Source organism: Artemia franciscana, chromosome 10 (genome assembly GCF_032884065.1).
Source record: "Artemia franciscana chromosome 10, ASM3288406v1, whole genome shotgun sequence".
Lineage (NCBI taxonomy): Eukaryota > Metazoa > Arthropoda > Branchiopoda > Anostraca > Artemiidae > Artemia > Artemia franciscana.
Window position 1 is genome coordinate 40,804,071 of NC_088872.1, and position 23,494 is coordinate 40,827,564.

At 34.1% G+C, this 23,494-nt stretch overlaps 1 protein-coding gene across 5 annotated transcripts in view; it reads left to right on the forward strand.

The window, feature by feature from the left end:
• LOC136032192 (lysosomal alpha-mannosidase-like) overlaps positions 1-23,135 on the forward strand; it is a 459,508-nt gene extending 436,373 nt beyond the window's left edge. For all 5 annotated transcript variants that reach the window (XM_065712394.1, XM_065712393.1, XM_065712395.1 and 2 more), the window contains one exon: positions 21,737-23,135. In XM_065712394.1, the coding sequence (XP_065568466.1) occupies positions 21,737-21,928 (192 nt within the window). In that variant the 3' untranslated portion in view covers positions 21,929-23,135. The remainder of the gene's footprint in view (positions 1-21,736) is intronic.
• The last annotated feature ends 359 nt before the right edge of the window (positions 23,136-23,494 follow it).

Here is a 23,494-nt window from a genome sequence, read left to right on the forward strand (position 1 = left end):
AAAATCACTCAAGAGATAAAAGAAACTTCTTTGCCTGTGACTTAAAGGCTGGAAGACCAGGCGCATTTTTCACACACTTGGACAGTATATTCCAAACATGGGGACCATAATGGCGAATCACAAAAGATGCTCAAGTGTTACTCCTAAGCTCATGAGTTAAGTTATCACCTTTTCTTGTATTATGATCATGACGGTCTCTATTAAAAGTAAAAATATTTTCAAAAGCAGGGGTGAGCAGGTGATTCAAATATTTTTACCAGAAAATTGCTACTTGGTAATCTTGAATTTGGGATATATCCATTATTTTTCTTTTTTTAATCCTCATGAGAATCATAAAATTCCGACAATAATTTTACAGCTCTATTCTGAAGTTTTTGTACTCTTTTGAAACATGTTACAAAATTACTTGCCCATATAGAGCATTTGTAGCTAATATATGGACAAAATATAGGAAAATAAATCATTTTAGATTCTTTTTTGGGGACTAGATTTTTAATTTTTCGTATCACCCCAAGACCTATGCTTAATTTTTCAGCTATCGTACTTGAATGGTTTTTCCACGACAGGTTTTCCTCAATTAAAAATCCCAAATACTTCGTTATTGCTACTCTTTTTATCACATTTCCTCGAGCCGTGATTTGATCATTTCCAGTAGGCCTACTTGACGAAGGTGTAGAAAATATTGTTTTCATCACTGGAGATTAAAAGGCTGGTTCAGTCAATCCTTTTTTTTTGTCGTCTGGCGTCGACACATAAGCCAGAACCTGATTCTCCGCTTCTCTTAAATGCAAATTTTATAAGAGCAAGAATACTTTTGAAACAGATTAACTAAAATAAATTTTACATAGGTTATTCATTTGTAATATTTATGTATTTTTTGTTTGTTCTTTTTGTTGTCTTGGGGTCACGCAAGGTACTGTATTGTTTATGTTTTTTTTATTTCAGTATATGGTCTCATTCTCCATATTTTCTTATTCTCGATATTGTCTCTTTATTTTCTTTGAATTCAGCACAGCCTCGCAAGCTTTGCTTATGTTGTGCTATTGATTAAGAAATGTTTATTTCTAATAAAATTGTTCTACTACTACTTATAATTCTCGTTTAGCGTGGTGCAACTCCTGATTCAACTCTATAAGATTATTATCCCTTTAGGAGTATTTCCAATATTCTAGTCGATTAGGGGGAGGGAGGGTTCACTCTGACTGGGCCAGAAATTTGCTTGATTAGATTAGCACGATTTTTTCTGCTAATCTGGTGGGCTTCAATTTTTTTTTAATCTCCTCTAACCTCGTGCGGATTACTATACACTCTAGACCCTGGCTGTTCTGCAGTGGAAGCATGTGGATGGCGACAGATCTGGTGCCAAGCTGTGGAAGAAGCAGCATAGACATTGGTAAGAGATGGACGAAAGAAGGGTAATGGAGATTGTAAAGTTGATATTTAATGTTTTGTGTTTGTAAGAGGGGACAAGCATAGCATGTGGGTTGACATTTATCTTACGGGAAAGATTTTGGGGATTTGACCCTTTTCTTTTTCCGATAAATGGGCTGTTTCCTTTTTTGATTCGATTTGCTTATACTATAATGTGAAATTAAAAGCTAAATTCTTGTAGCTAAGGCAATCATTGCACAATAAGTAAAGTTTTGGTTAAAATCTATTTTTGTCCGGCTGATCTCGGTCATTGAAAGACAAGTCATTCTGGGTCCATATACACACCCAACTTATACTTGTATGAAAACTGTGAGCTGTTAGTTAGTTCATTTATAGACTTCAGAGTCTTTGTTTCTATGTTAATTTTGTGAGTTTTGTTGGATTTAAAATTGAAAAATAAAAGTGAGTTATTTTTTACAATTGTTATAGATTTTTCCCTGAAGCTTGGGAGGCGGGGAGGTGGGGGGAGGGTATTAATGAGAAGTACCGTCATTACAGAATCAACAAAGGGGTCCATTTTTCCTCCAAAGTGTTAGTGAGAGATATTAGTGGTGATATAGATCGTGCCACCTTGGGTTCAATAGCTTAGCCCTTACCTCGTCAAAAGTTAGTATACTTTTCAAACCCATACTGGTTGTAATATCAGTAAGGGAAGATATTGTAGAGACCTCGTAGCCACTCGATCTGGTTACTGTACTGTAGTGGCACCGCCAACGGTACTGATGTGGCGTTAAAGATCAAATAAGGCTGGAGAAAAGAGCTCTCCTCCCGATAAGTAATATCTAAAGAATGACTGACGGTATTAAGTTGAAAATTTCCAGGTATTTTGAGATGTTGAAGAAAGAGCAGTCTCCCTGGTCCCTCCTCCTTGCTCTTTTTAGGTTGCCCTCTGGTCAACACTGGTAAAAATTTTGGAAGTGTCATTTTGGCCCCCCAAATTTTGGAAGTGTCATGGAAATGCCCCCATAGCCCCGGACAAGGATCGTAAATTATGCAATTTGCATGCCCTGCATGCCCGTTGTTTGCATGCAGGATTTGTCATTAGTAAAAGGGGAAATATATGATTCTGAGTATCGAAAAGGCTAAGGGCAATTAAGGTGAAACTTTAAAAAAATGTTGAGGGGTACGTCATACTAAATCAAAAGGCACTACGTTTATACAGTTTATCAAAAAGGAGCATCTGCGATATTTTAAGAAGGGCTGAGGGTATTGGGTTAAAACTTTCAGGACATGTTGAAGGGGATGTTGAAAAGTGGTTGGAAGGTCGCCTTCCCTCTTTTATGTCCTTTTTAGTTGCCTTCCCTCCAAAAATATTAAATTTAGATTTTTACATAGCTATCTTGATCAAAATAGTCAAAAGTTCAAATAACAATGCCTATAGCCATGCTTTAAACTCCCTTAGCTTCGGAGAGGGATGCTGAACAAAATGAAAAACACTGTGTGAGTACTGATTGTCACAAGGACGTATAATCAATATCTACATATTTCAGGACGTATAATCAATATCTCAAAGAGCTAAATTAAATGAAACTATATGTATCTAAGTTATCAAAAATGAATATTTTCAGTGTTTTTTAATTAATTTCAAAAAAACTTGATAATAATATTATACATTCTTGTATTTTGTCTTTAACTTTACGGCTTGCCATTTTTAGGTTTTCATCGAATAAGTTCTAACATAGACACATTACGATTCCCTTGTTAAGTCTACTGACTAGAACTTCTTGGAATTTGCTGCCAGCTTGTTGTTAGAATGATGAAATTTATTTCGTATCAAGAACTGTTTTAAACTTTTTATGGAGATCTAAACACTTGGCTAAATAAGCCATTAGCTCGGAAGTGCGATCGTTTAAAACACAATGGCAAAGCAAGTAACCTTTATACTAGATAGTTTGAACAGAATTTGAAGCGAATTTTAATACGCAGGATTTGTTCTGACAAAAGAAAAAGTCCTTGTCCTTATCTTTGTCCTTAAGGGTAACCTAGTAAATTACAAGACTTAGCCCATAGTAATTGCAATTTAACAATGCGTTAAATAAACTGTCGAGTGAGGAAGAATGGCCATTTGAACCTGGTTCAGGAATATTAACTATTATTTTGATTAATCTTAGCGACAACGTTGCGAAAACCACTTTGTGATATTTCTGATAAATAGGCTTAAAGTCTACAAAATGATGTCGAATTGAAACCAAACTGCACCATTGCTGAAAACTCCATCTAAGAGAATTACAGTTTCCCATCCTATTTAAAAGGAAAGTGATATATCTAGTGCCTTTTGTAATTAACAAAAAATAACAATAACGTAAAATATGGTTTCTGGCAATAACTACATTTTCACAAATAAGATGGTATAACACATATATCTCTTGTCATGAGATGATATAACACACCTATTTTTTTTTAAACTGCTTTTCTGGGATGGTGCAATATTTGAGTGACGCCTGATTCCCTGCCCTTCGTTCTTTGCTTGGTTCCAATGTACTTTACTGAAAAAAGCGCATTTTAAATGTTTTCACTTTTTAACTTTAATAAATTAAACTTTAACTTTATAAATTAACTTTTAACTTTATAAACTTTAATAAATTAACTTTAATAAATTAATTGTTCAGATATTAAGGAATAAATATTAGTACATATATAATAAACTGTCGATCCACGTTTATTTGCTTTCTTTTTTCGTTAAAGTGCAAATTATGTTATGGTCTTGAGAAACCATGGGGGTTATCAGCCCTACTCATGTTAATTTCTGCTCGTTTTGACTTTAACTCGGCAATTTACTGTAATATCTGTTTGTTTTGGGTTTCATTTATGTATTGCTTATTGTTTGTGGTAGTTTTACCTTTGAAATATTATTTGGCTTTATTTCTTCTCAGTTATGGTTCAGTGAAGCTCTTCATTTTGATTTGAAAACTTATTTAGTGGAAAAAATTATATAAGCTCATTTAATGAAGAATCCAACTAGTCGTGGTAACAATAATTTCAAGGGTGGCTTGGATAAAGTGTTACTTCAAAGAGTTACTAGGATAAGAAGGATAATACTCAAATCTGACGAAAAGTGAGTAGAAAAGAGAAAAGCGAAGCTCCGTCTACAATACAGACATCTATAAGCTGAAAGATATTGAAAAGAAGAAGACGAAAAATAGGCGTTAGAATGATAAAAATGAAGAAGGAATAGAATTCACGCCATATTAATTCAATCGAAATTGCTGATTTGTCTCCCAATGAATTAAAACCGAAGAATAACGTGACAACTATGGGGAGGACATATAAAAAACAACAAAAAATAAACACACACCCGTGATTTTCTTCTGGAAAAAAATATGCAAAATTCGACATTTTGTATATAGGAGCTTGAAACATCTTTAGTAGGATTCTCTAATCTGCTAATCTGATGGGGGGATTTCCATTAAGATCACTTGATGCGTAGGGAATGTATTACCCCTTTTTAAGAAATTAAATAAAAAAAAACTAATTTTTTTAGCTGAAAGTAAGGAGCGACATTAAAACTTAAAACGAACAGAAATTACTCCGTATATGAAATGGGTTGTCCCCTCCGCAATCCCTCGCTCTTTACGCTAAAGCTTTTAATTGTTTAAAAAAGTAGAATTGTGGCAAAGAGTCAAACTTTAGCGTAAAGAGTGAGGGATTGCGGAGGGGACAACCCATTTCATATACGGAGTACTTTCTGTTCGTTTTAAGTTTTAATGTCGCTCCTTACTTTCAACTAAAAAAATTTAGTTTTTTTTTATTTAATTTCTGAACCTTTTTTGAATTAATGCATGTTTGGTTTTGGCTCTCCGCACATAAATTATTAAAATGAAATTTGTATATTAATTCTTTTTTGGCTAAATGGCTTTCTCTTAGTTTTGATCAGACGATTTTGAGAAATAAGGGGTGGAGAAGGAGGCCTAGTTGCCCTCCAATTTTTCGGTTACTTAAAACGGCAAATAGAACTTTTAATTTTTAGCGAACGTTTTTATTAGTAAAAAATATACGTAACTTAAGAATTAACTTACGTAACAAACTTTCATAACCTTATATTTTTATTATGTATACGAGGGGGTTTGTACCCTCGTTAATACCTCACTCTTTACACTAAATCGTAAGTTTTGTCCCAATTCTTTAAGAATGATCCCTGAATCAGAAAGGCCGTAGAATAAATAGTTGAAATTACTAAAATTACTTTAGCATAAAGAGCGAGGTATTTATCTCCTCCTAAATACCTCGCTCTTTATGCTAAAGTATTATTAGAACCCCTCATATGCGTAATAGTCTCTGTTCGTCTCAAGTTTCAATGCTACTCCTTCCTTTCATTTGAAAAAAGCTTTCATGTTTATTTTTCATTGTTTTCTTATAGTAATGCTAGAAAATCCTGCGCCCTTTTCATTGAATTTTTCTTCCCCAATGACAGATTCCTCCAAGGAAAGATCCTCCAACATAGCCCCCTCTCCTCAGCCCCACCCCCAAACAAAATAAAATCCCCCTGAAAACGTCTGTACACTTCCCAATAACCATTACTATATGTAAACACTGGTCAAAGTTTGTAACTTGCAGCCCCTCCCCCAGGGATTGTGGGGGAGTAAGTCATCCCCAAAGACATAGTTATTAAGGTTTTTGACTATGCTGAACAAAATGGCTATCTCAAAATTTTGATCCGTTGACTTTAGGAAAAAAATGAGCGTGGGAGGGGGCCTAGATGCCCTCCAATTTTTTTGGTCACTTAAAAAGGGCACTAGAACTTTTCATTTCCGTTAGAATGAGCCCTCTTGCGACATTCTAGGACCACTTGGTCGATACGATGTCCCCTGGAAAAAAAAAAACAATAAACACGCACCCGTGATTTGTGTTCTGGCAATAAATACAAAATTCTACATTTTTGTAGATAGGAGCTTGAAACTTCTACAGTAGGGTTCTCTGATACGCTGAATCTGATGATGTGATTTTCGTTAAGATCCTACGACTTTTAGGGGGTGTTTCCCCCTATTTTCTTAAATAAGGCAAATTTTCTTAGGCTCGTAACTATTGATGGGTAAGACTAAACTTGATGAAACTTATATATTTAAAATCAGCATTAAAATGCGATTCTTTTGATGTAGCTATTGATATCAAAATTCAATTTTTTAGAGTTTTGGTTACTATTGAGCCGGGTCGCTCCTTACTACAGTTCGTTACCACGAACTGTTTGACGAGACAAATTTTCTCAGGCTCGTAACTTTTGATGGGTAATATTAAACTTAATGAATTTCGATTATGTTGAATCAGTATCAAAATTGGATTTTTTTTTTATGTATCTATTGTTATCAAGGCTATGTTTCTTAGAGATTTGGTTTCTATTTAGCTACATGACTCCTTACTTACAGTCGTTACCACGAAATGTTTTATTATACATGAAAGTAATTGAAACTTAAGCGTAATTGCTAGAAGAAAATATGGTAGTCTAAAATTCAATAGTGGTTGCTTAAAAATGAAAAAGTTTAATTGCTGATTTGACAATTCAGGCAAGCCTCAACTGCGCTTCCCTGCTAAGAATTGACAAAAAAAATGTACGTGACTGAGAACTATAAACTAGGTCATTTATTACTGCTTCTTCTCTAAGGTCACTAGTTTTTCCTGGAAGAATTTCTCTCCTGTTCAGTGAACCATTGACTATTAAGGATAACTTATAATAGCGCAATGTTTTATGTCGAAATATACATCTTTATCGAAAATGAATGAGAATCAAATAAAGATGTAGAAAGACGTTGATTTGCCCAGTTCAAATATTATATCTAGGTTTAGTCATCTGGCTCGAGTAAGAGTCAGCAGGAATAAACAAAAGAAAATAAAACGGCTGTGCCCTGCAAATGAATTATTAGCAATAATAGGCGTAAACAACCAATAACTTGGGGTCACACGTAAATAGGTCACCTTTGAGAAAACTGAGCCTCGTTTCAGTAAATAAATTAACCACTTGAAATATTTTCTACTAGAAGGCATAGGCTGATAGTATTTCTTCTAGAGGATTAAATAAAAGCAACAATTTTTTCATTAGAACTTGAAATAAACGTACGTAATGCCGCATATGAGGAGGGGGCTGTCCCCTCTTTAGACCCTGATCTTTACACCGAAGTATTTAGTTCTTTGCTGATGGAATTTTTGAGTGAAAAAATGTAGTTATGGACAATTGCAAGTATTTAATTTACCAATTACTATTTAAAATGTTTAACTGAAAATTTATGATAGCCCTTCTGTTTGACTTGTCGTTCTCAAATTATTGAAATTTTTTAATCTTAAATCGTTTTTTAACCGTTTTAAGTCGTTGACAGGATTTTGACCCCGTTTACAGTAAAATTACTGCTTTACGGGTCAAAATGCTAGAAGGCGTCACTTTACTTTGGCGTGGTCTCTTTCGCTATTTAAAAAGAGCACTAGATCTTCAAATGCCCATTCTAACGAACTATCTTTAAATAATCTACGACTGCCGGTTCGATGTTATTCCCTTAGAGGAAAAAAAAAATCTTCACGCCCGTTTGACAAAGATTTTCTGGAAAATGAAAAATTGTATGGTATGTAGATAGTGGTTTTAGGGTTCTTATCTAAATTGAGATATATGTTATAATTTCCGTCAAGATTGCATCCTTTTTGGGATAGTTTAACTCCTATTACTAAAATTATGCAAATACTTCTTCGCCAACAGCTTTTGATGATCGATTATAAAGATATTAAATTTTATATATCTAGAATCACCATAAATAATAGATTTCTTTTCTTTCATATGTTGCAATCAAAACTTCACTTTTATAATTTCGGTTTTATCGATAAAGGTCACTCCCTATTTGCGGTTTGCTACTACGAAACACTTGATCCAGGGCTCTCTTTTTACGTGAGGGAGGTAATCACTCTCTCCTTCAGCCTCCATTTTTTGCTTTCAAGTTTAATGTTCGCATAGCGATATTTCGATAATGACAGTCATCCCTGAAAAATATATCTCCTCAAATATTTTTGAGGATAGAGGGGTCTGAAATATCATAGATTAATTATAGATTCATTATTTCATTGTTTTCAGTTGGAAATCTTTAAAGAAATCTTTTTTATAGGGATGACTCCTCTCAATCTCTTCCTCTTTCGCACATGCAATACTATGAATTTAATATTTCATGTTACACCAAGTGTTTCAAACAGTTCGTGGTAACGAACTGTAGTAAGGAGCGACCCGGCTCAATAGTAACCGAAACTCTAAAAAATAGAGTTTTGACACCAATAGTTACATCAAAAGAATCGCATTTTAATGCTGATTATAAATATATAAGTTTAATCAAGATCAGTTATACCCATCAAAAGTTACGAGCCTCAGAAAATTTGCCTCATTTTAGAAAATAGGGGGAAACATCCTATAAAAGTCATACAATCTTCACGAAAACCACACCATCGGATTCACCGTATCAGAGAACCTTATTGTAGAAGTTTCAAGCTCCTATTTACAAAAATGGGGAATTTCTCATTTTTCAAACAATTCGTGGTAACGAACTGTAGTAAGGAGCGACCTGGCTCAATAATAACCGAAACTCTAGAAAATTAAATCTTTATACCAATAATTACATCAAAAGAATCGCATTTTAATGCTGATTTTAAATATATAAGTTTCGTCAAGATCAATTATACGTATCAAAAGTTTCAAGCCTGAGAAAATTTGCCTCATTATAGAAAATAGGGGGAAACACCCCCTAAAAGTCATACAATCTTAAATCTTAAATCTGAAAACCACACCTTCAGATTCAGCGTATCAGAGAACCTTATTGTAGAAGTTTTAAGCTCCTATCTACAAAAATGTGGAATTTCGAATTTTTTGCCAGAAGACAGATCACGGATGCGTGTTTATTTGTTTTTTGTTTTTTTCCCAGGGGTGATCGTATCGACTGAGTGGTCCTAGAATGTCGCAAAAGGGCTCATTCTAACGGAAATTAAAAGTTCTAGTGCCCTTTTTAAGTGACCTAAAAAATTGGAGGGCACCTAGGCCCCCTCCCACGCTAATTTTTTCCCAAAAGTCACCGGATCAAAATTCTGAGATAGCCATTTTATTCACCATAGTCGAAAAACCTAATAACTATGTCTTTAGGGACGACTTACTTACCTGCAGTCCCCGTGGGAGGGGCTGCAAGTTACAAACTTTGACCTGTGTTTACATATAGTAATGATTACTGGGAAGTGTAAAGACGTTTTCAGGGGGATTTTTTTGGTTTAGGGCGTAGATTTGAGGGGGTAGGGTACGTGGGAGGATATTTCCATGGATAAACTTCTCATAAGGAAAACTAATTTTAATGAAGGGGGCAGAGGATTTTCTAGCATTATGTGAATAAACAAGAAAAAAAAATATGAAAAGTTTTTTCTACTGAAAGTAAGGAGCAGCATTAAAACTTAAAACGAGCAAAAATTATTACGCATATGCGGGGTTTACCTCCTTACCCTGTACCTCACTCTTTACGCTAAAGTATTTTTTAGTAATTTCAACTATTTATTCTACGGCCTTTGTGATTCAGAGGTCATTCTGAAGGAATTGGGACAATATTTCAGCTTTAGTGTAAAGAGCGAGGTATCGATGACGGTTGAACCTCCTCATAGACGCTATAAAAACATACGAATATAGAAGTTCGTTACGTAAGTTAATTCGTAAGTTACGTATATTTTTACCAATGAAAACGTTTGTAAAAAATTAAAGGCTCTAGTTGCTTTTTTAAGTAATCCAAAAATTGGAGGGCAACTAGGTCTCCTCCCTCGTTCATTTTTCTCAAAATTCTACGATTAATTGCAATTAATTAATATGCAAATTTTGTTTTAATCATTTATGTGCGGAGAGCCAAGATCAAAATATACATTAATTCAAAAACGTCCAGAAATTAAATAAAAAAACAAGTTTTTTAAGTGAAAGTAAGGAGCAACATTAAAACTTAAAATGAAAAGAAATTACTCCATATATGAAAGGGGCTTTTGCTCCTCAACGGCCCGCTCTTTACGCTAAAATTTTTTAGCTTTTTAAAAATAGAGTTAAGAGAAAGAGTCAAACTTTAGCGTAAAGAGCGAGGCGTGGAGGAGGAAAAGCCCATATACGGAGTCATTTCTGTTCATTTTAAGTTTTAATGTTTCTCCTTACTTTCATTTAAAAAACTTGTTTTTTTATTTAATTGCTAGAAGACACATCACGGATACGTGTTTATTTGTTTTTTTGTTCTGTTTTTTTTTCCCCAGGGGTGATCGTATCGACTCGGTGGTCCTAGAATGTCGCAAGAGGGCTCATTCTAACGGGAATTAAAAGTTCTAGTGTCGTTTTTAAGTGAGCGAAAAATTAAAGGGCCCCTAGGCCCCCTCCCACGCTCATTTTCCCCCAAAGTCACCAGATCAAAATTCTGAGATAGCCATTTTATTCACCATAGTCGAAAAAACCTAATAACTATGTCTTTAGGGACGATTTACTTCCCCGCAGTCCCCATGGGAGGGGCTGCAAGTTACAAACTTTGATCTGTGTTTACATATAGTAATGGTTACTGGAAGTGTACAGACGTTTTCAGGGGTATTTTTTTGTTTAGGGGGGAGAGTTGAAGGGGGAGGGGATACTTGGGAGAATATTTCTATGGAGAAACTTCTCATGGGGGAAGAGAATTTCAATGAAGGGGGCGCAGGATTTTCTAGCATTATTAGTAAAAAACAATAGCATTATTGTTTTAATAAAAAACAATGAAAAAATAAATATGAAATGTTTTTTCTACTGAAAGTAAGGAGCAGCATTAAAACTTAAAACGAACAAAAATTATTACGCATATGAGGGGTTTACCTCCTCGTTATACCTCACTCTTTACGCTAAAGTATTTTTAGTAATCTCAACTATTTAAAACGTCCAAAAATAAATAAAAAACAAGTTTGTTTTAAATGAAAGTAAGGAGTAACATTAAAACTTAAAATGAACAGAAATTAATCCGTATATGAAAGGGGCTTTTCCTCCTCAACGCCCCGCTCTTTACGCTAAAGTTTCTTACTGTTTTAAAAATAGAGTTAAGAGAAAGAGTCAAACTTTAGCGTAAAGAGCGGGACGTTGAGGAGGAAAAGCCCCTCTCATTGACGGAGTAATTTCTGTTCGTTTTAAGTTTTAATGTTGCTCCTTACTTTCATTAAAAAAAACTTGTTTTTTTTTATTTAATTGCAATAAGAGGTTAGCTATCGGTACGCAGGACTCACATTACATGCATTGTCCAAAAATATTCCTCGGAATGAAATAAGGTATGGGTAAGAGTTAGAAAGCTCTACAGTAAGTTTCTCTTGTATGTTGAATTTTACGGCGTAGTTTTCATCAATATCACTTTCCTTTTGGGGGACTTTGCCCCTTTTCGAAATAAAAATATATCAGGTTCGTAACTTTCGACTGGTAACTTTAAACCTACTGAATTTTACAAGTTTAGAATTACCATAAAATGGTGATTTTAAGCTGCTTATATTATTATTAAAATTGCTTTTTTTAAATACCGGGTAATATTAGTACGCATCGCTCCTTACTGAAAGTTTTTTTTTTTTACCAATACGAGCTCTGCCACTCGGTTGAATATTAAAAAAAAAAAAAACACTCCATAGTTCTTTCAAATCAAACAGTTGGTGGTGACAAACTGTAAGTAAGGAGCGACTCGACCTATTAGTCACGGAAACTCTAAAAAACGGAATTTTGATGTTGGATTTTGAATGGACGGGAAGAACTTTCCGTGAGGAGGAAAATTTCCAGGGAGAATTTTCCAGGTGAAAGTTTACAGAGGGGGGGGGAGAGATTTTACTGGCATGATTTGAAAAGGTCAAAAATTAAATAAAAAAACAAGGTTTTTTTTATCAACTGAAAGTAAGGAGCAACATTAAAATTTAAAAAGAACATAAATTATTCCGCAGAGGGGGACTGCCCCACCCTCTTTACGCTTAAATTTGACTTTTGGTCACACTTCTTTACAAAACAAACTCTCAATCACGGGAGTCATTGAATTTAAATGGGAAGTAATTTTTAAAGAACTTTAGGACTTTAGCTTACAGAGCGAAAGTTAACCTCCGGCCTTTAGCTTATAGGCAGCCTCCCTCATATACGGAATCATTTCTGTTTATTTTTAAGTTAAAATGCCTCATCTAATTTGTAACAGGAAGAAAGCCAACATTTATAAGTTGCTAAATAAAAACAAACTTACCTGAATAAATCTATTTTCAAATACTAATTTAACTTTATGCATTTGCATTAGCATATAGAACCGCAAAAACAATTTCACTCCATAAAGAACCTTTTTTAAAAACTTTGAATGACTCTAAAAACACATTAGGAAAATATCTCCGGGGAATTATGAATGGAAAGCTGTTTTAGGAAAATTTTCGAGTAGATACATTCCGGTTTGTCTTCGTCAATATTATTTTTCGTATCCCAACTAGTGCCTGAAGGAGTCCGTTGGTATAAATATTAATCCGAAGTATAGACCGAGGCAGCAGTGGTTCTCTGAAGCCTCAGGGCCCCGCAGTAGGTCCCTAGAGACTGTGAGAAAACTGAATAAACAATGGTGAAACCAGATGAACTACGAATTACGAAGAGAAAATTTCAAAAAGGCATGGTATACTGTCTAGTAATTTTTGAGATGTGTATTTTATTCTCGGAGCTCTACAAGGTCAAAAAGTATTTGCGGATAATGGTGATAACGGCTGTCAAAATGTCGTGTGCAATATTTCAGAGAAGGCTTAGAGTATTGAGAAGAGACTAGGCTACTCAGGAACGGCTAAGGGTATTAAGTTGGAAATTTTAGGGAATATTGAAGTAAGACATTATGTACATCCAGGTTTTCAAAATTGCGCATATGCCTTATCTCAGGAACGGTAAGGGTATTAAGCTGACATTTTCAGTGAATGTTGGTAGAGATATTGAAATAGACCAAAAGATAATATGTACATACAAGTCCTTGAAAGGGTTTATTTGCAATATATTATAATGTGCAACTTCCAGAGAGTGTTGAGGGGAATGTTGAACTAAATAAAAAGGTACTATGTTCATCTAGGGAGTCAAAAGAATATATCTGCATAATCACAGGAACAGCTACGGGTATGTAGTTGGAAATTTCAGGGAATGATGAGTGGAATGTTGCACTAAATCAAAAGACACTTGGTGCGACCAGGTTGTCGAAAGAGTTTATGTTGACGTATCTATATTGATCTCAGGATTGGCTACGGGTTTTAGGTTGAAAATTTCAAGAAATGTCAATGGGGACGTTGAGCTCAGTCAAAAACTCTCTTAAACCCTTGCATGAAGTTGAAAGAAACATATAAAATGTTTATATAGAAAGCCAACACTCTGGTTACGTTATGGCACTTCAGAGTTGAAATTAGAATTTGACATTTCAACTTTTAAGCTGGAAACTTGGAAAACTAGAGAAATATTCATAATATTAGCGAATAATAAAACCTTTACGATAAACGAACAGAAGTTAATTCTAAAAATATTTTACGAAAAAGAAATTTTTCAACGAAAAGTTAAGGGCCTAATTGAAACTTAAGATGATCAGAAATAAAGTTCTATGATAACTCAACCTTAAAATGACCATTAATCAAACAATTCATGGTAAAGCAATGCAAATAAGGAGCAACTCGGATCAATAGTAACCAAAACTCTAAAACTAAAATTCTTATTACAAAATATAATATATAAAGTTTATTAAGTTTAATTTTACCGATCCAAGGCTACGAGCCAGAGAAAATTCGGCCTCTAGTATTTCATTTAATAATGAACAATGCTACATTAGACGTAATGTTTCATAAAAAAAAATTTCAGTCTAAGTCCTTATTTAGACTAAGAAAAAACCTTTCATTTGGGGGCTTGATCAGACGAAAGAGAAATATACGTATTGTTGAGTTTATTTCTTTTACTTTTTAATTGAGAATCACTCAGCCACTGTCAGCCACTCAGTCAGCCACTGCTATCGTCCCTACATTCAGCTACTGAATATTCAGCCATTGCTAGTGTCCCTACTATAGCTATTTGAAGTGTTTCTGAGCGTTATAAATGTCCCTTATTTTTGAAAGTGTCACTGGAATTATGGGCTGTGGAATTAGTAGTTTTTTTTTGCTTAACTGTTTATTGGAAGGAGAGTTGTAAGAGTAACACCTATTCATCAAGAAAAAATTTAGTGTAAAGGCCGAGGTACTGACGAGGGGGTGAACCCCCTCATATACATAATAATTTCTGTTCGTTTTAAGTTTTAATGTTGCTCCTTACTTTCAGTCGAAAAAATTAGTTTTTTTTTATTTGATTTCGGATCGTTTTTAAATAATGCTGGGAAATCCGACTCCCTCTCAATGGAGAGTTCCTTTCCCTTTGAAAAATTTCTCCATGGAAAGATCCTTCCACGTAACCCCCTCTCACCAGAAAAATCCCCCTGAAAACGTTTGTATGCTTCCCAATGACCAATCTATCTATATATATATATAAATAAGTTGTCTGTGTGTCTGTCGAGTGACTTGACTGTCCGCATATGACGTCTGAATTATTTCATCACATACCAATTCAAAAACGAATGTATTCAAGCCGAAGTAGCTCAGTTATATAACTACCTGTGTTGGCGCAGTGGGTTTGACCTTAGCGTGGTAATACGGGACCCAGAGATCGAACCATGCTGCAGGAATGCACTACAGGGCCGACGCAGGGACCTTAGTAGTCAAGAAGCGTCGTTAATCCGATACAAATACAGTAGCTCAGTTGGTAAAACGTTATGTTCCAGGTTCTAGGTCCGAGAGGTTCCAGGTTCGAACCTTGGCTTTAGCATTAATACAAAAGAAGAAAAAACTAAAAAAGATAAAAACTAAAAAAAAAGAAAATACTAAAAAAACTAAAAAAGCTAAAAAACTAAAAAAAAACTAAAAAAGGGTAAAAACTAAAAACTAAAAAAAAAAAAAACAAAAAAAACTAAAAAAACTAGAAAAAGGTAAAAACTACAAAAAAACTAAAAAGAAAAAAAAACCTTTAAAAAAACTAAAAAACTAAAAACTGAAAAAGAAAAAAAACTAAAAAAAGGAAAAAAAACTGACAAATAAAGGAGAAAAAGAAAACTAAAAAAAAATAATAATAACAATAAAAAAAACTAAAAAAGGTAAATGTATTCAAGCTGAAGTAGCTGAGTTGGTAAATCGTTATGTTCCAGGTTCTAGGTCCGAGAGGTTCCAGGTTCGAACCATGGCTTTAGCATTAATATTAAATTAAAAAAAACTAGTTTTTTAAACTGAAAGTAAGGAGCGATATTAAAACTTAAAACGGACAGAAATTACTCCGTATATGAAATGGGTTGTCCCCTCCGCAATCCCTCGCTCTTTACGCTAAAGTTTCTCATTGTTTTAAAAAGTAGAATTGTGACAAAGAATCAAACTTTAGCGTAAAGAGCAAGGGATTGTGGAGGGGACAACCCATTTCATATACGGAGTAATTTCTGTCCGTTTTAAGTTTTAATATCGCTCCTTACTTTCAGTTTAAAAAACTAGTTTTTTTATTTAATTTCTGAACGTTTTTGAATTAATGCATTTTTGATTTTGGCTCTCCGCACATTAATTAGTAAAATGAAATTTGCATATTAATATTTTTTGGCTAGACGGCTTTCTCTTAGTTTTGATCAGACGATTTTGATAAATAAGGTGCGGGGAAGGAGGCCTAGTTGCCCTCCAATTTTTCGGTTACGTAAAAAGGCAACTAGAACTTTTAATTTTTAACGAAAGTTTTTATTAGTAAAAAATATACGTAACTTAAGAATTAACTTACGTAACAAACTTTTATGCTCTTATATTTTTTATTATGTATATGAGGGGGTTTGTCCCGTCGTTAATACCTCGCCTTTTACACCAAATCTTAAGTTTTGTCCCAATTTTAATAATGACCCCTGAATCAGAAAGGCCGTGGAATAAGTAGTTGTAATTACTAAAAACACTTAGCATAAAGAGCAAGGTATTTATCTCCTCCTAAATACATCGCTCTTTATGCTAAAGTATTTTTAGAACCCCTCATATGCGTAATAATCTCTGTTAGTCTTAAGTTTTAATGCTACTCTTTACTTTCAGTTGAAAAACTTTTTCGTGTTTATATTTTCATTGTTTTTTTTTATAGTAATGCTAGAAAATCCCGCGCCCTTTTCATTGAATTTCTCTTCCCCCATGACATGTTCCTCCAAGAGAAGATCCTCCCACATAGCCTCCTCCCCTCAACCCCACTCCAAACCAAAAAAAAATCCCCCTGAAAACGTCTGTACACTTCCCAATAACCATTACTGTATGTAAACACTGGACAAAGTTTGTAACTTGCAGCCCCTCCCCCACGGACTGTGGGGGAGTGAGTCATTCCAAAGACACAGTTAATATGGTTTTCGACTATGCGGAACAAAATGGTTATCTTAAAATTTGGATCCGTTGACTTTGGGAAAAAAATGAGAGTGGGAGGGGGCCTAGGTGCCCTCCAATTTTTTCGGTCACTTAAAAAGGGCACTAGAACTTTTCATTTCCGTTAGAATGAGCCCTCTTGCGAGATTCTAGGACCACTTGGTCGATACGATGACCCCTGGGGAAAAAACAAAAAACAAATAAACACGCACCCGTGATCTGTCTTCTGGCAAAAAAATATGAAATTCCACATTCTTGTAGATAGGAGCTTGAAATTTTTGCTATGCGGTTCTCTTGTACGCTGAACACGATGGTGTGATTTTCGTTAAGATTCTATGACTTTTAGGGGGTGTTTCCCCCTATTTTCCAAAATAAGGCAAATTTTCTCAGGCTCGTAACTTTTGATGACAAAGATTAAATTTGATGAAACTTATATATCTAGAATCAGCATGAAAATTTGATTCTTTTGATGTATCTTTTAGCATCAAAATTCCGTTTTTTAGAGTTTTGTTTACTATTGAGCCGGGTCGCTCCTTACTACAGTTCGTTACCACGAACTGTTTGACAAAAGCAGAAAAAAAACAAAAAAGAAAAAAAATTAAAAAAAAATAAAAAACAGGTAAAAACTACTAAAAAAACTAAAAAAGAGAAAAAAATAAAAAAAAACTTAAAAAAGGTAAAAAACTAAAAACTAAAAAAGAAAAAAAAGGAAAAAACTAAAAAAGGGTAAAAACAGCAAAAAAACTAAAAAGAAAAAAACCCTAAAAACTAATAAAAAAACTAAAAACTGAAAAAGAAAAAAAAAACTAAAAAAGGAAAAAAACTGAAAAATAAAGGAGAAAAAGAGTAGTAGCTCAGTTGGTAAAGCGTTATGTTCCAGGTTCTAGGTCCGAGAGGTTCCAGGTTCGAACCTTGGCTTTAGCATTAATAGAAAAGAAGAAAAAAAACTAAAAAAGGTAAAAACTACAAAAAAAACTAAAAAGAAAAAAGAAAAAACTAAAAAGCTAAAAAATAGGTAAAAACCAAAAAAACTAAAAAGAAAAAAAGGAAAAAAAACAAAAAATTTATTTCATCATATACCAATTCAAAAACGAATTGCATATACAGACCGGGACACAGGGAATATAAATGACGACCGGGACACTCAAAGAGAAATTACAGACTGGGACACCGGGACACAAATGACGACTGGGACGTGTGTGTCGACTGACGTCATGTTTGTGTGTCGACTGACGTCATGTTTGTCGACTATAAATGACGACTGGGACACAGGGACACAACTACAACGGGAACGCCGGGGGGCACAGGGGGATATATAAATGACGATGGGGACACAGGGAATGTTTGATTAGCAATCACCATCAACAAAGCTCAAGGGCAATCATTAGAATAATGAGGTATAGATCTGAATATGGATTGTTTTTCCCATGGACAATCATATGTCGCATGTTCAAGAGTCAGTAAACCTGACAATCTATTTATATGTACAGACAACGGGACAGCGAAGAATGTTGTATATTCGCAAGTTTTACGTAGTTAAAAACATATATATATATATATATATATATATATATATATATATATATATATATATATATATATATATATATATATATATATATTCACAGATGGGACACAGGGACACAATTACAATGGCGCGTAACTAATATGGCACGTAACGACTTACGCACGCGGGGGCTTGGGGGGGTTGGTGTGCGAAGCGCCCCCACCAACTAGGTGTTGGGGTGGCGCGAAGCGCCACCCCAATAGCTAGTACTATATGTAAACAATGGGCAAAGCTCAGAACTTGCAGACCCTTCCCCGGGAACTTCGGGGGGTTTAAGTCATTCTCAAAGAAATAGTTATTACATTTTTAAACTATGCTGAAAAAATGGCAATGTCAAAATTTTGATCGAGGGAAAACAAAGTTAGCGTGGGAGGTGGGCTAGCTGCCCTTTAATATTTTTGGTCACTTAAAAAGGGCATAACACAGATCCGTGATCTTTCTTCTTGCCAAAAATGCAAAATTCCACATTTTTATAAACAGGAGCTTGAAACCTGTACAATAGGGTTTTATGGTATGCTGAGCCTGATGATCCGATTTTCATTAAGATCACTTGATTTTTCGGGGATGTTTAACACCCTTTTCAAAAAGTGGACAAATTTTCTTAGGCTCGTAACTTTTTATAGACACCACTAAATTTGATGAACTTTACATATACTGAATAAGCATCGAAATTCAATTCTGTGACGCATCTATTGTCATCGAGACTATATTTCTTAGAGTTTTGGTTACTATTGAGCCGCATTGCTCCTTTCTCACAGTCTTTTGCCACGAACTGTTTGATAAAAGAAAAAGGAGTTGAACTTTAATAAAGATAATCATTACTTCGAAGAATAAAAAAAGGTTCGAAAGAAAGAAATATTCCAAAAATTATTCTGCAAACAGAGAAAATACTCTATCATCTAGAAACAAAAGATCAGTATTTTCTACATTTAGTTGTTTATATTATAGTATAAGCAAATCGAATCAAAAAAGGAAACAGCCCATTTATCTGAAAAAGAAAAGGGTCAAAGGGTCTTTCGTCCATCTCTTACCAATGTCTATGCTGCTTCTTCCACAGCTTGGCACCAGATCTGTCGCCATCCACATGCTTCCACTGCAGAACAGCCAGGGTCTAGAGTGTATGGTAATCCGCACGAGGTTAGAGATTAAAAAAAAAAATTGAAGCCCACAAGATTAGCAGAAAAAAATCGTGCTAATCTAATTAAGCAAATTTCTGGCCCAGTCAGAGTGAACCCTCCCTCCCCCTAATCGACTAGAATGTTGGAATTACTCCTAAAGGGATAATAATCTTATAGAGTTGAATCAGGAGTTGCACCACGCTAAACGAGAAATATAAGTAGTAGTAGAACAATTTTATTAGAAATAAACATTTCTTAATCAATAGCACAACATAAGCAAAGCTTGCGAGGCTGTGCTGAATTCAAAGAAAATAAAGAGACAATATCGAGAATACGAAAATATGGAGAATGAGACCATATACTGAAATAAAAAAAAACATAAACAATACAGTACCTTGCGTGACCCCAAGACAACAAAAAGAACAAACAAAAAATACATAAATATTACAAATGAATAACCTATGTAAAATTTATTTTAGTTAATCTGTTTCAAAAGTATTCTTGCTCTTATAAAATTTGCATTTAGGAGAAGCGGAGAATCAGGTTCTGGCTTATGTGTCGACGCCAGACGACTAAAAAAAAGGATTGACTGAACCAGCCTTTTAATCTCCAGTGATGAAAACAATATTTTCTACACTTTCGTCGAGTAGGCCTACTGGAAATGATCAAATCACGGTTCGAGGAAATGTGATAAAGCTGAAAAATTAAGCATAAGTCTTGGGGTGATACGAAGAATTAAAATTCTAGTCCCCAAAAAAGAATCTAAAATGATTTTTTTTTCTATATTTTGTCCATATATTAGCTACAAATGCTCTATATGGGCAAGTAATTTTGTAACATGTTTCAAAAGAGTACAAAAAGTTCAGAATAGAGCTGTAAAATTATTGTCTGAATTTTATGATTCTCATGAGGATTAAAAAAAAAATAATAATGGATGTATCCCAAATTCAAGATTACCAAGTAGCAATTTTCTGGTATAAATATTTGAATCACCTGCTCACCCCTGCTTTTGAAAATATTTTTACTTTTAATAGAGACCGTCATGATCATAATACAAGAAAAGGTGATAACTTAACTCATGAGCTTAGGAGTAAAACTTGAGCATCTTTTGAGATTCTACACTCAGTTAATATTTTAATACTAAGAATCTAATGGTTTATTTTTTCACTTGTGCAGTCTCTAAAATATATTTTTAAATATAATTTTCCTGATATTCACTATACAATGAATAAGCAGATCTATTGGGGCTAGGACTGGATGTTAGATTCAGATAGAAAATGTTTCGTACTATCATCTGGGTTGCAGCGGTAAAAGAACAAACCCCGACAAATAGTAACTAATTATGCAAAGGATTGATTTAGTTCGTTATAAGTGTGAATTATGATACGGTTTCATCTGTATCATGGTTATTTAGGTAGCTGATATTCTTATGTAAACGATCGGTGCATTACAGTGAGGAATAATACAAATCATTGTTGCAGTAGTTGCTACAACCTAAAAAGAGCCGAACTGCAGGCCATAGTAACCTAGTCAGGATTTCAGCGGTAGCTATCAACCTATTAAGAGATTTTCCGAGTTGCAGCGGTAGCTGGCAACCTAGTAAGAGCCGATCTCGTCCAATACTAAGAAATGTAATAGCCCATAACTCCTGAAAATTGTGTCAGGTTAAAACAAGAGGTATTCTATACAGTCCCATGGCTTGGATAACGAGGAAAATCTATTGGTTTGAAAAACAAGATAAGTGGCTTGAACTTACAATATTCTGCATATACGGCTTTTTTTTCTTTTTCTCCTCAGATAGCTTGACATTGGAACATCGTAGAGAACTGTTTAATGGCTCATTTTAAAGAAAATTGATGTATTAAAAACCTTTTATAATTGAAAAAAAATTATCTCTAAAACATAATCAATTTCTTTACAAGAATGCATTTGTCATCTACAAGATTGATCAATGACGTCATAATTGTAGTTTTCTAGGGACCCATCTACAAATCCATGGTTCTCTAACATTAATAATCTCTAACATACTATATGTTTGGAATAACTAATGTAATGACATAAATTATATTTTTGACTCCAGGCTGTTAGTAATAGTTGTATTCAATTTAGTTTTGAAGTAGTTTATGGCATATAAAATACCAGATCCATATTTAGTAGTTACTTTATACGGAAGATTCATTCTCCCTTCGAGTTTGTATTTATTCTATCATAATGTTTGATTATATTTCAGGATCTGTTCACTACATTTTCAATAGTGTCTATGAGAGAACTGAACTTAGCTGGCGGGGAAATTCATGACAGAATGGCTTGGAATGGAATGAAACACGAGAAAACTCATCTTCGGAAACATGATTATCTTGAAGTCAATTTAAAGCCAATGGAAATTCGTACATTTCTTTTGACTGTTGAGGAAAAAATTTGATGTCTTGTAAATTGGCGTAACTAGCTTTCAACTTCAGGTGGATCTGCGATCCTCTTGAAAGTTAGATGTAAATTTTCCGGTTAAAGTTAGTTCAATTTTTTGGGGAAACATATTTAGCTAAAGATCATATAATGGGCCTTTTTAATCAGTAAACTAAACTAATATTCTGAACTAAACAAGATTTGACCGAAAAGTAAGTAGTACTATGGCATAAGAAACTAATAAAACAATATACCGCGGGGAGAAAAATATCTGTGAAAATTTAATTAAAAAAATCGGTTTTTCTAAGGATCGTTTGACGTTCTTTGAACATATAAATTTAGGTTTGCCTCATACATTTGAATAAGTGTTTTTATTTCTTTTTCCTGCTATGGACTAGTGAGTTGACTTGGGTACTATCTACTAATGCTACTAATAGTTTACTGCAGCACCAAGTCGTTTGAAACCAAAACAGATACCCACGCTCCTCCTCCTTCCCAATCAATCCAAAGCCTCCCTCTTGACACCCTCCCAACTCATTTTTCTAAAATCTCTCCTTGTGACATCCTCCAAAATTACTCAGGGGGCCACCCGTTTCTTGTTTGTCCCAAGACTGTAGGTATTGTTACCTTTAAATTAACAAATTAATTATTATTTAGATCGTACAGTATGACTAATTCCCATGGATGAAGAACATAGTGTATGATTTTTATTCACTATATTATTTTGAATAGTTAATATTTCAATTACCGATTGTCAAAATTTTAATATTTCCTCGGATATAATTTATTTCAACCAGCTGTGTTAAGCTTTATCTGTTCGTCATAACCCTGAAAGTTGTCAATGACAGATTAGGCTAATTTCGGCAAAAGGAACTAAGGCTGTTATTTGGCGACGGAGAATTCAGTACCATATCTGGCTAAAATCATAGAAGCATGAAACTATTGATTGACCATCCTGGTTGTTGAAAAGAAATTATTGACATTAAGAATTATTTTGGCATGACATTTGGAAACTACTAATTCTCTGTCATCATTTTCGTTTATTGTAAGTTTCTTCTAGTTACGCCATCATATTTTCTTTTATTTAGTTATTATATTTCTTATATTAGCTAGTTGAATATTAAATTTCCTTATATTTAGTTTGTGTGTAGTAGTGTTTTGTATTAACATAAGAAATTGGTGTAGAATAAAAAACAAATATACTTTCAAACCGTTATTAGTTGAAACCAGTGTTATATTTACTCATGAAGTTTTTTTCTAACAAATTCTAAAATACGTTTTAAATGATCATTGCTTTTTCAAATTTAAACTAAATTATTCAGTTTTAATGACAGAGAATTTGCAATAATTGTGCCGTCTATTTATTCTCCCATTAGCTACCACTCGCCTTATCCCCAGATATTTGCTTTCAGCAATTAAGTCAGATTATAGCTGTTAACCCTGGAACTTCTATATTCAGTCGTAAGATGGCTCCAATTGCTTTTAAGTACGTTGTCGGAAAACTATTTTTGCACGGAAAACGTATTTTCTTTCACCTTTTTGATTTGCTTTTAATCTTTACTTGATGTTTCTGGGCTATATTTTT